At 42.2% G+C, this 16870-nt stretch overlaps 1 protein-coding gene across 7 annotated transcripts in view; it reads right to left on the reverse strand.

Moving 5' to 3' along the window:
• SULF1 (sulfatase 1) overlaps positions 1-16870 on the reverse strand; it is a 139626-nt gene that overhangs the window by 4681 nt on the left and 118075 nt on the right. For 4 of the 7 annotated variants that reach the window (XM_060277759.1, XM_060277756.1, XM_060277757.1 and 1 more), the window contains 8 exons: positions 14776-15001; positions 12298-12550; positions 11082-11178; positions 9774-9868; positions 9170-9238; positions 8304-8476; positions 5873-6015; positions 5353-5476 (listed from right to left, as the gene is read on the reverse strand). In XM_060277759.1, coding sequence (XP_060133742.1) covers positions 5353-5476; positions 5873-6015; positions 8304-8476; positions 9170-9238; positions 9774-9868; positions 11082-11178; positions 12298-12550; positions 14776-15001 — 1180 coding nt within the window. Of the gene's footprint in view, positions 1-20; positions 3084-5352; positions 5477-5872; positions 6016-8303; positions 8477-9169; positions 9239-9773; positions 9869-11081; positions 11179-12297; positions 12551-14775; positions 15002-16870 lie in introns of those variants that run through there. The other 3 variants (XM_060277762.1, XM_060277761.1, XM_060277760.1) reach the window with 2 other exon arrangements.

Below are 16870 nucleotides of genomic sequence, written 5' to 3' on the forward strand. Positions count from 1 at the left end.
GTTGTTAGACTAAAGTTCAGTATCGATTGTGTTTGCTACCACTGCCCTGTCTCAGTTCAGTAGCTCCTTTTTTTCATAATTGCAGCATGTCGATTGGTTATGGAAAAAGATAAAGATCACACATTTTTTTCTTTTAAAGGAAGTGTGGGGACACCCACAGTGAAATATCCCATTATTTACTTATAGATGGGGAAAAGGCACTTTGATCCAAGTAGCAATAACTGAGAAAAGGAGTCAGAAGCAGTCCACGATCAAAGCAGGAGTGGTATTCAGCTAAGTTCTATGGACAGCAGACTCACTGAAATTAATGAATTCAAGTTATGTTTACTATCTTCAGTGGGTCTACTCTGAGTAGGACCAGCATTGAATACCATCCAATGTGTGCATATGGGATCAGTGAACCTTGCTTGTTTTCCAAGTCTATCAATAATAATAATGAAAGCAATGAAGTAAAATACTTATGACGACATTGTGGTTCCAATAAGATGCTTCATGACCTACTACCGGTACTGTTACTAAACTGCTGTGCATAGCCAAGTTACTGTACATTTTCATCTTTAAAAAGGTAGCATCGATGTGGTATCAGAAAAGGGGGGGGGGGTGCTATAATGCAATATAAGAAAACACTGGTGCTTCTAGTATATCACAAGTAGAAATATTACTGAGAACACTTCATTGAGGATACCCAGGGAATCAACATAAACATAACAAAAGGGAAACAAATGTTTGTCCTATACAATAATGGCAAAGTCAACTACAGAATTATGAGGGCTATGCAGCCAATGAGAGGCTACTGAAGAACAAGAGTAAGGTATCCATGCACCAAAGGTCTCTTCTGTTGCCATCTTTTACTCTACCCCATACATATTAAGATGCACACTTTTGACCTGAACTACCTGCCCTTAATTCTAAACACATGGGGATTTGGTATATATAGCTACCTACTACATTATGAGAAAAAATGGTACAGGATTTGACCAAATGTGGTGTAATGGTTAAGAGTCAGGCCAGGGCTGGGGAGATCCAGGTTCAACAACCCCCCACTCAGCTCATTGGATGACTGTGGGCCAGTCACTACGGTATCTTGCACTCTAATTCAGAGTTGTCAGTAGGGTCGGGGTGGGGGCAATGTACACTACCAGAGGAAAAATGGGGTACAAGGTGGGAATTTGTTGTAGTCCAGCAACTTCTGCAGAGTCACAGGTTCCTAACCTCTGACTTTGATGCTCTGAGTGGCATTTAAGCTGTAGAAATTTAGACAAATTCTTGTACAAGTGGATCACTCCAAGTAGCACAGAAAATAATTGTTCAAGTTTACTGATTTGGTTCAAATGTAATAAGGCCCAATGTCTCCCTGAAGTTTTTCTAACAGTCTTGAGTATTCTCAAGGTTCCTCATCTCTGAAGATTCACTCAAGTACATATTGCCCAATAGGTCTTCTAGCCAGGCTCTGATCATGTCCAAATCTCCATGGCTTCAACAATGCTACGGTATGAGGTGCTTTCAGATTACATACGTGACAATGCAACTTGGGTTACAGATTCAGGAAATGCAAAAACACATTTTTCATGTCACTTGTGAAAATGCCCTAAGTGTCTGAACATCCTGATCGAGGTCCAAATCTTGAAAGCCAGTACCTACATACTCATAACTTTACAAAAGACCAATTCATATGGTGAGTTAAAAGTCAACAATTATGCAATTGTATGGGATATGACATGCAGAGCTAAGTATTTTTAATTGCCGTATCAGCTTCGTTGCTGCTGACGATAGCAAGAAGATAAGCGTATTTATAATGAAACATTCTGAAAAGACCAACCTATAACAGCAACAAAAATGCTTCCATCATTGAAAAAGGCATCAGAAATGGGAACCTCAAGAAAGAATGGCAAGTAGAAGCAAAAAGTAACGGGCATAATCGAAAGAGATAAAATATTGATCCAATGTATTTAGACCATATTGTCTTCATGGAAATTTAGAGAAGCAAAGATTCAACATTTAGATGTCCTTCTTCTTTTCTTACCCTATGATATCCAAAACTTGTTGGATCAACAAACATCGCTTTTGAATCCCACTTTGCTTTTTCTCTTCTACTTCCAGTTCAGTCATTATAAGCAATCAAGATTTGAATGGCATAGATAAAAAAGTGACAAAAGATTTGAATGAACTCCCCTTTGTATAAACTGAATGACTTGAGAGGGAGCAAGATTGCACCCACTGGCTGTGCCCTTGGTGTCCATGTGTTCAACATTCATGCACAAGGCTGATGACAGGTAGGAGGAAGGGCAAGGGGTCCTCTAGGCCAGGGCCCTTGAAATATTCTGGTGGTCACTGACCTCCATACCACCCTGGGGTGTCCTCCAGTAAGTGTGCCAGGCAGCAGAGAGGGGTTCCTTTTTATTTTATATATATATATGTATACTCAAGTGCCGTATTCTTGGGACAAAAGTGGTGAGTGGCTGTATGCAATTTGCTTAATGATGTAAAGTGACGCCAGCAACTTCTGCCATCGCTGGTGGCCCCAGCATTTACCTGACCATGCCAACTCTGGGCCTGACACTTATGCTTAGGTGAGACTCCCTTGTCCCAAGGTTCCTCATTGCACGAAGAAGCCTTCTGCACATACGGCTGTGCATGCATGAAATGCCTTCCATACATTTGCTGAACATGTAGATGTTGTGGGGCCAGTGGGTGCAGTCTCATTTCCCCCATGTGCATCAATGAACACAAGTGATGCTATTGTCACATGAAACAACATACAATACTTCCAGAGAACTATGCCTTGCCTTCCACTCCCCCCCATACAAGGATGATGAGTGAATTTCCTAAAGGAGGACTAATGTAAAATGTGCCGCATGAAGTCTCAATGTGAGCAAAGTTAAATGTAAAATGGAAGATGTAAAAACCAGTAGCCAGGTGCAGAACATCATTAGCGCTTGCATGCAGCAAAAGCTACGCAATGTGCAGGATACAGGCATTAGTCGGAATGGACCAGGTCATGCAATTATTTGGAAAGAAGCTGCTGAGGAGAATAATAAAGTGTGGATACCTGTGTGGATCATAGCTTCCTCCATCTTTATTTCCTGATATAGGAAAATACAAGAGTAACTTTTGTTAGTGTTTAGATTTGGTAAAAATCATTCATAATGTAGCTATCCATGCACAGCAACTACCTCCTAAAAAGAAATTTATAGTGTTATAATTAGGTAAAGCGACAGTCCAACAAAGATACCTGGTAAGGAGTGTACTAAATAAATCGAAAAAGTGATCAAATTGTAAGAAAAGGGAAATGTTACATATTATTAATTTATTAATTAAATTTTTATATCGTCATTCTTCTGAAGATAAAAGGGGGTTCACAAAAAAAAATACAAAATGAGAACACAAAATGCATAATAAAACAATAACAAAGCAATAACCCACTCCCACAAACACCTTTAAAAGGCCATAGAATGTTAATCAGCCAAAGGCCTGGTTATAGAGAAACATGTATCCTTGGGGAGAGCATTCCACAAATGGGAAGCCACCGAAGAAAACCCATTCTCATGTTGCCACCCTCCAGACCTCTTGTGGAGGAGGCACACAAAGAAGTGTCTCAGGTGATAATTGCAGAGTCTGGGTGGGTTCATATGGAGAGCGGTATTGCGATCCTGAGCCATTTAATGTTTTATTTGTTCAAAACCAATATTTTGAATTGGGCTTGGAAACTAATTGGCAGCCAGTGCAGTTAGGTCAGGATTGGTGCAATATGTTCATAGAATCATAGAGTTGGAAGAGACCACAAGGGCCATCCAGTCCAACCCCCTGCCAAGCAGGAAACACCATCAAAGCTTAAAGACCTCCAAAGAAGGAGACTCCACCACACTCCTTGGGAGCAAATTCCACTGTCAAGTTCAAACTATCTTGCCCCGGTGAGCAACGTAGCTGCTTAATTCTGTACCATCGGAAGTGTCTGAACTGTCTTCAGAAGCAACCCTGCATATAACGTAACCCAGAGGTTACCAGTGTATAGATGACATAAGCTATCCCTGTCCAGATAGGGGCACAGCTGAGCTGACGGAAGGCATTCTGTGCCACTGAGGCCACCTGAGCCTCAAAGTGACAGCAAAGGATCCAGGAGTATCCCCAAGCTACATACCTGCTCATTCAGAGGGAGTGTAACCCCATCAAGGGCAGGCAACCTCTCATCCACCCAGCCTAGAAAACTGCCCACTTAACTGTGCCTTAGTAACTGGATGAGCTTCAGTTTGTTGGCTCTCATCCAGCCCACTACTGAGGCAAGACAACGGTCCAGCACGTCCACTGCCTTACCTGCAGGTGTAAAGGAGAAGTAGAGCTGTGTGTCATTGGGATATTGCTGACAACATACTCCAAAACTCCAGATAACCGCACTCAGCTGTTTCATGTAGATGTTAAACAGCATAGAGGATTAAACTGAACCCCGAGGAACCGCATATTGGTAACAGGAATTATTATTATTATTGCAAAATTTTACAGGAAGATTTCCCTGGAACACGGCCCACAACCCCTAATCACTGTACAGGCTTCAGATTACAAAAGAGTAATCGAATTCCTTATTTTTCCAGGGAAATTGGAGAGCTAAACACAGGGGACACAGCTATGTACTTTCTCAGTGGGCTCAATCCCAGGACAAATTCTCATTTGTTCTATTGTCAACCCAATATATGTACTGGACAAATACATATAAAAGCAGATGCTGACCTCAGGCCTTCTCCCAGGCCCAAGGGAATACCTGGTGAAGAGAGGGCTGTAAGATTGGTTTCTACTAATATTTTGAGTGACAACAGAGAAGATGCATAAAATGAACACACACACACCCTTTAAGGACTCAAAACTTCATGTCCTAATAGAGCAGTTAGTTGGCACAGTGAAAAGAAGAATCTGAGCACAAGGCTGCATAGAATAAACCTTTCCAGAGGGAGTAAGTTTGCAATGTTTGCAATGTTCAAAGGCAATGCCTTTCTCATTATTGCTTCACATTTCCCAGGCGGACTCCTTGCATTGAGGGGGCAGGGGAGATGTCAGGCTAACAAAAAGAAGAAATCATATATACATGCAGCATGGTAAATAATGCAATTAACTCTGCCTGCTTTTGTACTTAATTATGCAGTTTTCCTGTAATATCTGTGTACAGTGAGGTGTCATATATTCTTCAGCTGCAAATCACGTCTAAGTGGCTAAACGCATTGTAAATACCCCATTCCGATTATGCTTAAAATCATTATTTCTCTAGATGTTTCACAGGCCACTTTAACCATTCCTTGTAGTCATTAAGGGTGCAGAGACAAAAACAACATTAACAACCCAGAGTTAAGCATCATTTGTTATTACCTGTGTCAAGCCCCTTAGGTCTTGGATTGCACTGCTTATAACCTTGACAGCTTCGTAGCTCCATTAGCTGTATGTGTAGCTGGTTCAAGGTGCCTCTTTCTACAGTGTGTACTGTATTTGTCAGCTAGACAAGGGGGGATAGAAATTGTATGAGTGTCTGCAACTGCAAAGGGTGCAATACTGAAATGACCGAAGTCTATACGCTTACATGTAAGCCAAGCTTTAGGGAACAACCATAGCTCAGTGATAAAAACATGCAGCTTTGCATGCAGCAGGTCCCAGGCTCAATCCCCAGCATCTCTAGGTAGGGCTGGGAGAGTTTCACTTTCCCATGAAACATCCCAAAGTAATTAACAATAAAAACAATTTTTTAATCCACTACAGATGGAAACTGGGAGAAGGATCTCCATTTAAAAGGCTTGTTGAAAATTGAAGGCCTTTAAAGAGGTGTCGAAAAGACAACAAAGATGGAGCTTAAATGAAGTGTAATGGGAAGGGCAGACATTAAACACAGATTTACCTGGTAGGGGTCTGTGTTCATGTCAAAATACTCCAGGAATCCTGTAGCAAACTCACAGAAGAGGAAGTTGTGTGTTTCATTTAGTGTTCGTAAGCACCAGTAGGTGTTATTGTTTGAGCTTGTACAAGCACAAAATGATCCCACTGTTGGGGAAAGAAAAAAAAAACCTAATCAACATCAAGGAAGCACATATTCAATCCAGGAAAGGCAATTAGCAGTGACCAGAGGAGGAATGACTGCTGGGAGGAGCGCAGAGAGAAGAAAATGCCATGGTACGTCTGAAGCAACCCAACCAGACGCCTTTATCTGCCCCAGCTGCAACAAAACACATCTCTCCCGTATTGGTCTCTACAACCACAGCAGGCGCTGCAACCTTCCAACAGCTTGACTTCACCCCCAAAGGCGCACTCCTCCCATTTCTCCCGAGACAGATAGATGCCAACAACAAAATTATGCATAGTGCAAGGTGCATACCATCTCTCTGGATGCCGTCTCTCATGCGTTAAAGGAAAATGTTTTAGGAAACGAGTTGACTGCATCCAGCACCTGGAAGTGCACACATACAGTTCTGTATTTCAGCACCTCATTTGCCCTGGGTAGCCAATGGTAATTCCAGCAGCACTGCTCATCTGTGTGGGAGGCACAGATTCCAAGCATCTCCCACTTAACTTTTACACTTAACATACTAACCATCTGCTTCATAGGGAGCACTCTGCACTGCTGCTGCTGCTGCTGCACACAAGATCTCTGGTTCAGGACCATGAATTTAAAATTCATTTTCACCATTTTCTTTCAAAAAACAACAACTGCACCACACCACCATAAATGTAAGTTCTGAAGTTGAAGGTTTGAAGAAATGCTTTTTGCGCAAGAAAAAATATATGACAGAATGCCTCTGCAGTTTACAGACGACCCCACCCACATTAAGCATTTTTAAGGGCCACTGGTTTCAAGGAGAATGGGAGAAACACTTTGCTTAAATATCTCCCATTATAATCAAAGGGACTAAAAAGTGCTTCATTGGATCACATCTTTTAACCCTGAATAAAAAATTGCGGTTAGAAAATATCCCACATTTAAAGTAATTTTAAAAACTTTTCATGGATTATATCCTCTTTCATAAATATTCAGGATTCAGGAATAAATAAATCGCTTGTCTGGCATCCCCAAACTGCGGCCCTCCAGATGTTTTGGCCTACAACTCCCATGATCCCTAGCTAACAGGACCAGTGGTTGGGGAAGATGGGAATTGTAGTCCGAAACATCTGGAGGGCCGAAGTTTGGGGATGCCTGGCTTAAGTGATCCTGGCACTCCAATAAAAAGCTTATTTTAACAATAAGAAATGTTGGCTGTATGTAACATAGTGAACAACCCAGTTATACATGTGTTTACGGTTGATGGTGGGAAGGCAACATTGACACCGACACAAACATTAAATTGTATCCAATGAAGTCAACCTCTTAGTGCAAGGACCTATGCCTATGCAATGGGACTTTCTTTCCCCCAGAAGAGAGATGGGGCAGGACATGGTGATGTGTGGAGAGAGGAAGTCCCATCGCAGAGCAGGCGGAAGACTTGTGTTAACAGGATGTTTTTCAGTGGCTACAGCCCAAATTCTTACTCTTGAATATTTACAACCTCAAAGGCAATGCTTTCTTTAGAGGAAATTGCCACCATAATCTATTGCCCCTGTGGAAGATTTTAGATCAAAGCACACTGCATTTTATGCTTTCAGTTTAAGAATATGGTTTCCATTCTTCAACAGTTGGAGACTTCCCTTCTTCCCCCACACCCCCAACCTGGTGTTGCTTCTCCTTTTTAATACTGCTCTCTCTTTATCAATACATGTGTGGGAAGACCATGTACTTGAAGACTACGACTGCAATTCCATGCACAATTATTTGAGAACAAGCACCACTGTCCTCCGTGGGACATCTGAGTAAGTTAGCAGAGAATTGGTCTGGCTACACCTAGAACCATTCAGGAACGATTCTACTGGGCAGGTTCATAATGTGTGAACAGGTCAAATTACGGAACGCAAACAGGTAAGGTAAACAACTGAAAAGAGGAGTAAGCTATCACCCAGGTGGGCTCAATGAATGATTCAGATAAGACAGAAAGTGGTATCTATTCTCCAGGCCACCAGAATCCTATAATAACAACTATAGTGTTATCCCTGTTGTCCCATAACCTCATCAGAAATTTTAATGTGCCTGTATTCCAATTTCTATTTCATTTTTGGCATTAATTTTAGAAAAAAACCTTTAAAAAATATTAAACTCGTTAAAATCCAATTTTAAATACAATTTAAATACAATTCCAGTTGTATTTAAAATAAATAATTCAAAAAACACAAGAGTATATATAAATCTCCCAACTCTGCAAGAGCTCAAACCGACCCCAAACCCCAGAAACGAAAGTGGTTCTCACAGTTCCAGAATGGTGCAGTCTGCCAGTGGTTGTTATCATGCGTAAAACAAGTGAGTCCAGGAAGGCTGCATTCGTCTCCTTTTTTCTGTCGCTTTTTCCCTTTCCTTTCTTTCCTCCTCCTCCGGTTTTCTTTGAAGGGCTGAAGTTTACCATCTACTTCTTGGGCAGCTTCCCTAGTCAGATGCAAGAATATTTCATAAACCAAGGCTTAATCCTAATAAGCACCTACAATGGATTGGAGTTCTCATATAAGCAAATCAACATGCTTAGCAGCTGCAGGGAAAAAGTGGATTGTTACAGGACTGATTTTAAAGGTCACCTCCCACCTGTGCTTGCTGCTGAAATCCTCTTCCCTGAGCTGTGACTCATATGGCAGAGAGTAATGCTTAAAACTTTTTTGCTACATGCACTAATTTACAGGCAGATGGCACACACCAGAGTTATTTGTATCAGGGATGTGCAAAGTGGGAGTTCATATGCAATGTACTCAAGAAATTACATATCTGTACCACATGGCTAAAAATGACTTTGCACAGGCAATCTTATAGCCAAACAGCTATGTACACCAGGCATGTCCAACAGGTAGATCGTGATCTACTGGTAGATCACTGGATGTCTGCAGTACATCACTCATAGATCATTGAACAACTGTGGCTCCCCTAAAAAAAGCTCAACAATTTACCTCCTCTCTGAAAAAACTCAACAACTTTGACCTGAACCCCCAAAAGGGGGGTAGATCATTGCCACTTTTTAACTCTGTGAGTAGATCGCAGTCTCTTGGGAGTTGGCCACCCCTGATGTACACAAATATAAATAATATTAACAAACAAAAAAACATAGCTTCTTCGAAAGAAAGAGGGGCTTACTTGAATGGATGAAGATGACTTGTCTTAAGCTTTTCTTGACCTTTAACCCCCTTTTCTTTATTGTAATAGCTGTAAGGAAATATTATGGCAAAATTAGGTTTCGCGGAAAACCAGCACTTAAAAATGGGAGTTTGGCTATTCATTTCATTCCTTAAATATTTGTACAGAGATTACACCACTAGCTTGTAAATAAATATAACTGTTGGTAAAAATGTTCAAACTCTTTATATCTTTATATATAATGTAAAAGATTTCAGTGTATTCTTTACCCAAAGGCCATGAAACAATCTTAATCTTAACCAAACAAAATACTCAGATATGATATAGTCCAAAATTTTGCTCCAATAACTCCAGTAGGATCACTTATTTAAAATTTATTTCAGAAATGCAAATTACTGTTCTGTGTGGCACTCCATAGCAGCAGCATTTCAAGCAGAACCAGATGAAAACATACTTGAAGTTTTGCAAAAATGTATGACTGCTGTCTTTATGCTTTATCCCATTTTAACCAGAAAATCAAACCTTGGGAGTTATTTATCTGTTCCCCCATATACATTGATTTTCCACCTGGAATTATGCAGATGAGAAAAAGAAATGCCCTTACCTTTTTTTGCTACAGTCACAGTCCTCAGGTTTTCGTCTTTTTAGATGTCCTCTCACTTCTCTTAAATTCTTAATTTTATCTTGGAGAGCCTCAATCTGCAAAGTTAGTTGCAGGTTTAATAAGAATTTCATTCAATACTTATCAGTGCAGCAAAATATTGCTACTAACAGACACTGAGTATTGTCAATGGTCATTTTACTATTTTTTTATTCATCTTTTGATAAATCTCACACATTGCATCTACAATGATAGCCGCTTTTTACCACTTTACTACTTGGTGAACTGACACCAAGAAATAATTATTTGTTCAAGTCCACATAGTGATATTATTCAAGTATCATACTAAACTAGGGTTTAGTTTTCTGAGCCCAAGTCAACCTCACACACATTCCTCTCCCCATTCCCCTGAAGGAGTCACAAAGCTTGCTGCTGTGTGCAAACCTAGAATTAGAATCATAGAATCATAGAATCATAGAATCATAGAGTTGGAAGAGACCACAAGGGCCATCCAGTCCAACCCCCTGCCAAGCAGGAAACACCATCAAAGCATTCCTGACAGATGGCTGTCAAGCCTCTGCTTAAAGACCTCCAAAGAAGGAGACTCCACCACACTCCTTGGCAGCAAATTCCACTGCCGAACAGCTCTTACTGTCAGGAAGTTCTTCCTAATGTTTAGGTGGAATTTTCTTTCTTGTAGTTTGAATCCGTTGCTCCGTGTCCGCTTCTCTGAAGCAGCAGAAAACATTGTGGCTCATCTTAACTGTGGTTTAGAGACATGAGCCAGAATCATATACCATGGTTTAAAGATGGCTTGTTTCTCTAAACCAGGGGGAGTCAACATGCTACTTTCCATAATTTGTTGGCTCACTCCTCCCATCAGTCCCAGCCAGCATGGCTAATGGTCAGGGATGATGGGAGTTGTAATCCAACATCTGGAGGGCATCACACCAGCTATTTCTGCCTTAAAACCACAGGTGAGACTAACCACAGTTTGTCCAGGTTCACATTAACCATGGTTATTTGAAAACAGAAGCACTTGCTTCTGATTTTCTCATGGTTGCCGGCCATGGGGGCGAAGATTTCAGAAGAGCAAGGCTCATTCATGTAATGCTAAACTGTGGTTTAGCACTAAACTGTGGTTCAGCATTATATCCAAACACAGCCACCCCATGTTTATGGCCAAGCAGAGATTTGAACCTAAATCACCCAGTTCTGATTGTGATCCTTCACCCACTGATACGTTTTGTGAGATTTGTGTTTTGGTAAGATACCAGCACAGACGGTTAATGAAGGAAAATGACTTCAAACCTCTTTGTCAATGTAGGCTTTGTGGTCTTTCCAGGCTCTGGCTGATTGGTATAGTTCCCTCTCACAGTGAATAGAGTCATTCGGAAGAATAAAACACCTTTAAGTGGAAAAATGGATAAAAGAAAATAGGGGTGATGTTTGGGGGAGAGAGATCTTGGGTAAATGCAGCCTAAATCCTCTGAATCCACAGAGTAAAGAAAACACTATAAATTACTTTTACTACGGTAGTTCCAGCATCTCGTAAGAATCAAGGTGGGCAAGTACTTGCTCTGCTTCCTCTCTAGGGCAGAAGGACACAACTTGGTTGGAGCCTCCTCAATGGCTACAGGCACATTATGGAACAACTTCCCCTGTGAAGTGTAGCTGGCTCCTTCCTTCATGGCTTTGTTTGCCAGTTACTAAAGACCTTTTTCTTCCTGCAGGTTTTAATCCCGCCCCCCTCCTTGAGAGGTTTGGAGTGTGGCAACAGGTTTGGAGAATGGGCCTATTCTGTGTTGGCTCACTGTCTGAGGAATGCTCTCCTCAATGATCCTTGAATGAAGGGTAGTATAGGATTTAATAAATAATAATTAGACTAGTTTCCACATTAATCACAACTTCCTTGCCCTTACCTTTATAATGATGATGATGATGATTTATACCCCACCCATCTGGCTGGGTTTCCCCAGCCACTTTGGGCAGCTCCCAACAGAATATTAAAAACATGTTAAAACATCAAACATTAAAAACTTCCCTAAACAGGGCTGCCTTCAGATATCTTCTAAAAGTTTATTTCCTTGACATCTGATGGGAGGGCATTCCACAGTACAGGCGCCACTATCAAGAAGGCCCTCTGCCTGGTTCCCTGCAAACTCACTTCTCACAATGAGGGAACTGCCAGAAGGCCCTCGGAGCTGGACCTCAGTGTCTGGGCTGAATGCTGGGGGTGGAGACGCTCCTTCAGGTATACTGGACTGAGGCAGTTTAGGGCTTTAAAGGTCAGCACCAACACTTTGAATTGTGCTCAGAAAGGTACTGGGAGCCAATGTAGGTCTTTCAGGACCATTGTTATATGGTCTCAGCGGCCACTCCCAGTCACCAGTCTAGTGGCTGCTGCTAGCCTCACTACCCTTAATCCACTACCTCCCTTATCCATCCATCAATCCCAATGCGTATCTGCTCATCTACTTGGCTCCTCTGACTTCACCATAGTCAGCTGTGGCAAAAGCATTCTTACTTATGAGTCACTCGGACAGAGTCTGGCTGGCCGACTGCGTTGGTTCCATCGGCTAACATCGCTTTGTCTCCACCAGCGGTATCTTCTGATTGGCCCTCCTCCTCTTCACTGTAACCTCCATGCCGCTTAACGATGCTTTTGGGCTGGAGGATGTGCAGCTCCTCCTCCTCCAGGTTTATATCATATATTTCCCCTTCGAATTCCACAGACAGGGAACGAGTCTGGCGCGTGTGAACAAACCGCGGTTTGTATTCTACATTGGTAAAAGAACACAGAAGTGTCAATTAGATAACTACTCACGGTGCATTCTTTCTAAAGAGGGGAAGGAACCAGGACCCGGGGACTGATGCAGAGTAACTGGGGAGAGGGGAATAGTACATTCATGATGATTTTCACTACAAAGCTCTTTGGTCCAAACAATCAATGTAACAGACACGACCCTACCTAGCCCTGCACTGAACACTTCATTTCTTTAAATAAAATGGGACCTAACTTTCCAGGGCAAAACAAAAACAAAAACAAAAAAACACCAAAAAAAACCCCTCCCAAGGCAATTTTCAAAAATTCCTGTGCCCAGGCCTGCTCTACACAGTACAATGGACTGTGACAGTATTCTTGGAGAGATTTTAATTTCAATAGAGAAGCATTAGGGTGATGTTATTTTCTCTACCCAAAATCTGAACTGCTACAGCCTAATTTACATTCTCATTCTGTTCCATTTGTCAGAGTCAGACAAAAGAAATGCAAGTCCCTAGGAGCGGGGAGGATATGAAATGCAACTTTACTAGCATGATCTCGCACAAAAATTGTCCTTTTAAGACAGCGATGGGAAACCTGAAACCCCACCAGATGTTGCTGGACTCCAACTCCCATTAGCTGCAGCCAGCATGGCCAATGGTTAGGGATGATGGGAGGGGGGGGGCGGTAGAGCTCAACAACACTCAGAGGACAACAGGTTATCTTTCTCTGATTTATGAGACGTTCACAGGGATGTCACTAATTGTGAGCAAGGCCTGTGATGTTCTGGTCAGGTGAGGTTTTTATTTTACCACCCCTCTGCCGCTTCCTTGCCCGCCCCCCCCCCAATCAAGTCTAGCTATGTTGCAAAATGCTCTACTCCACCTGGTAGGAAAATACAGGTTTTCTGGTTGGTTACATAGTGAATTGCCACTTTGTAGATTACTGGAAATAGTACCTTGTCCGTCTGTCTCCCTAATATAAGAAATGTGCACTTGATTCAATTTGATAAGTAGTTCACATTGGAGTCCACTGGAGGGCACTGCAGAAACATGTGTTGGAAACTAGCTAGCTGGGAATTTCGCTTTAACAGAAATCTGGATGCATTAAAGTGCAACAGGGACAAATAATTTGCGTACAGATGGCTGAACAATTTAAACTGCATTTAGGGCTGGGAAAAAGTGATGAGCTGAGTGATAATATTGCCATCGCCAGGTTGATCTAAATAGTTTGTTCTAGATGTTTTCTGCCCAGCAGAAAGCCATTCACAAGCATAGCTTTTTATCCTGTAAAAGTGTCAGACAGCAGGCAGTTTGCATTAAGGATGCATTCATTAAATAGATACATCTAGATGAGAAATAGCTGCTCAGTAGGACAAGAATACAGAAATCTACTTGGGTATACTTTACTAGATCATCTACCCTTTATAAAAATGTACAGTGGGGGGGGGGAAGTATTTGATCCCCTGCTAAATTTGCCCATTTGCCCTCTGACGAAGAAATGACCAGTCCATAATTTTAATGGTAGGTTTATGGTAGCTGTGAGAGACAGAATAACAACAGGAAAACCCCCAGAAACCCATAAGACAAAAGTCAGAGATTGATGTGCATTATAATGAGTGAAATAAGTATTTGATCCCCTATCAACCAGCCAGATGTCAGGCTACCTGGTATCTTCACTGTATGTAATGAGCTGAGATTAGAAGCGCCTGCTGTAAGGGAGAGGTCTTGCTTGTAATCCCAGCTCGTTACAGTACCTGTACAAAAAAGACACCTGTCGACAGAAGCAATCAATCCAGCAGATTTCAAAGTAGCCACCATGACCAAGACCAAAGAACTGTCCAAGGATGTCAGGGACAAGATTGTAGACCTGCACAAGGCTGGACTGGGCTACAAGACTATTGCCAAGCAGCTTGGAGAGAAGGTGACAACAGTTGGTGCAATAATTCGCAAATGGAAGAAACACAAAACTGTCAACCTCCCTCGGTCTGGGGCTCCATGTAAGATCTCATCTTGTGGAGTTGCAATGAACAGGAGAACAGTGATGAAGCAGCCCAGAACTACATGGGGGGAACTTCAGGGCAGCTAGGACCATAGTCACCATGAAAACAGTTGGTGGCATATATTATTTTCAGTCCACAGTGAACTTGCAGGATTTGTTTCCCCAGGTGTGTGGTGCCTAAACCTGCAGCAAAGTAAAGTCTCTGACCTTTCTGAAAGCCTTCAATATAATGTCACCTACTTTGTATTCCGGGGTTTCTCATAAAAGCTCTTTTTCTTTGAGTCCTACTGCTTTGAGTCCTACTGCTCCGGTAATCAGCTTCTCCACAGTCGCAGTCATTTTCTTTGCTGCTGTATCCCCGGGAGTGAATGCTTCGCGTTCTCTTTCTGATAGCAAGGATGTCACTAGATGCTTTACATTTGTGAATGCGGAGTTTGCCAGACGCGTCTTCGATGCACTGCCACTTCTGCGGGGGGAAGACAAGGAACAGGCTGCTCAAATTTATCTCTCTGAACCTCCATTTTTATTATGAGAAGCACAACAGGCAATGCCTTCCTTGTGGTCCATAGTTTCTTTTTGCATTCTTGCAAACTATTACCTTACACTCTAGGTAAATCTGTGAAAATGCAAATGAATCACACCATTGCTGCAATGGGAAATATATAAACCATACAGATAAACTATACTAGGAATAGCTGGGCAAAAAAGCCGCCTCTGTTTCTCACTTGGATGGTGTGGTGACGGGGAAGAATGGGAGTCAATGGTGGTCACTGGTATGCCCCTGCAGCCTCAACCTCTCTGCTGCCCTACCCCACACCATCCCAATTAACTGATCCCACCATAGGATGGTGGCTCCATATACCACACCCCACCATGCTAGCTGTGTCCAAACTGTTCCATCCAGTGTCTCCCATTACACTCAACTCGTATTTCCACTCACTGCTGTTTAGTCATTTAGTCATGTCCGACTCTTCGTGACCCCATGGACCAGAGCACGCCAGGCACTCCTGTCTTCCACTCACTGACCACCCTCAATAACACAGCCAAGAAACCCTCAGAAGACTCCCTTTCAGAAACACACTGGTGCAGGGCAACAAGAAGTTGCACTAAGATTTCTCTCTGCAATCCCATGCACTGTGCAACCAATCGCAGCACATCCTTGCAACTTCTCCTCTAGTCAGAGTCTGCATAGCTTCTCAAGGGCAGGCACAAGCCCCTTCTTTTCTTTATTTATATGTTCTCTCTTTGCCTATTACTTACTGCACTATGTGGACAGGTTAAATGGAAATTGCATATGACTGAAGCCCTTAGAAAAACTGACCTTTGGGCTCACACTCTGCAAATTATTACTGCTTTTAATTTTTTATGAATGTGCAGGCTTTAAAACATCCCAGCTAATCTACCACAAACTACAAGTTTCCCAATGGGCTAATGAAGAGAGATAATGCAGTCCTCGAGAAGGAAGTTTTCCAAAAAGCCACAAAGAAGTAGTTAAGCTTGATCTGCTGTTGCATAAAACAGCACTTTTCATGCACTGAAAACAATGATTTGTGAGTGGAAATAGATCTGGAGCACTTCCATGTCTGCTGAAGTCCAGCTTTCCTTGCTAGATCACAGAATATCAAGAACAGCTGCTAATTGCTCCTAATGGAAGTTAAAAGCCCATTCAGGTGACCTGCAATATCAGGGTCCTCCATTTGATCCCATATGCAGCTGGAGCAAAGCCATACACACATCACATACAGACCTGGGGTGGTGACAGAGGAAGACAAGAAGAGTCCTAGGCATGCAATCTGTCGGATTGGCTACTGCTGGACAAGCATATGCTTGGTCTACAGAGATCAGTTAACTACAACAGACAGTTTGCTATGTTTAGAACTGACCACCTATCTATGTAGCCCAGCCAACTGCAGAGGGTTTCACTTAAACATGGGTGTGCTAGATGCCAAACAGATTAAACCGTGCAGTGCTTTCCATGTCTACTCAGACGTTATGTCCCTCTGCATCCCACAGGGTAGACTTTCAAATAAGGGAGTATAGGACTGCAGTCTAAATGGATATAACCAGAAACGGAAAATTACTAAAAGCAAGGGATGATATGGTTTACCCTAGACTCAAGGCAAAAGATTCCAGCACTAACAAGCACTAACGAGATCTGGTTAAAAACAAGGTACTGTGTGGCTGATCGCACACTTTATCATCATTGATGGGACAGGGCGGGATTTGTATTAGAGGGTAATGCCTAACCATGTCTCTTTGAGCCACCATTTTTTCTCAAGTTAGGAAGCTTCCCCAAATGATAGCCGCATCAGTCACCAGTGCTTCCTGCCGTCAT

Source organism: Zootoca vivipara, chromosome 8 (genome assembly GCF_963506605.1).
Source record: "Zootoca vivipara chromosome 8, rZooViv1.1, whole genome shotgun sequence".
Lineage (NCBI taxonomy): Eukaryota > Metazoa > Chordata > Lepidosauria > Squamata > Lacertidae > Zootoca > Zootoca vivipara.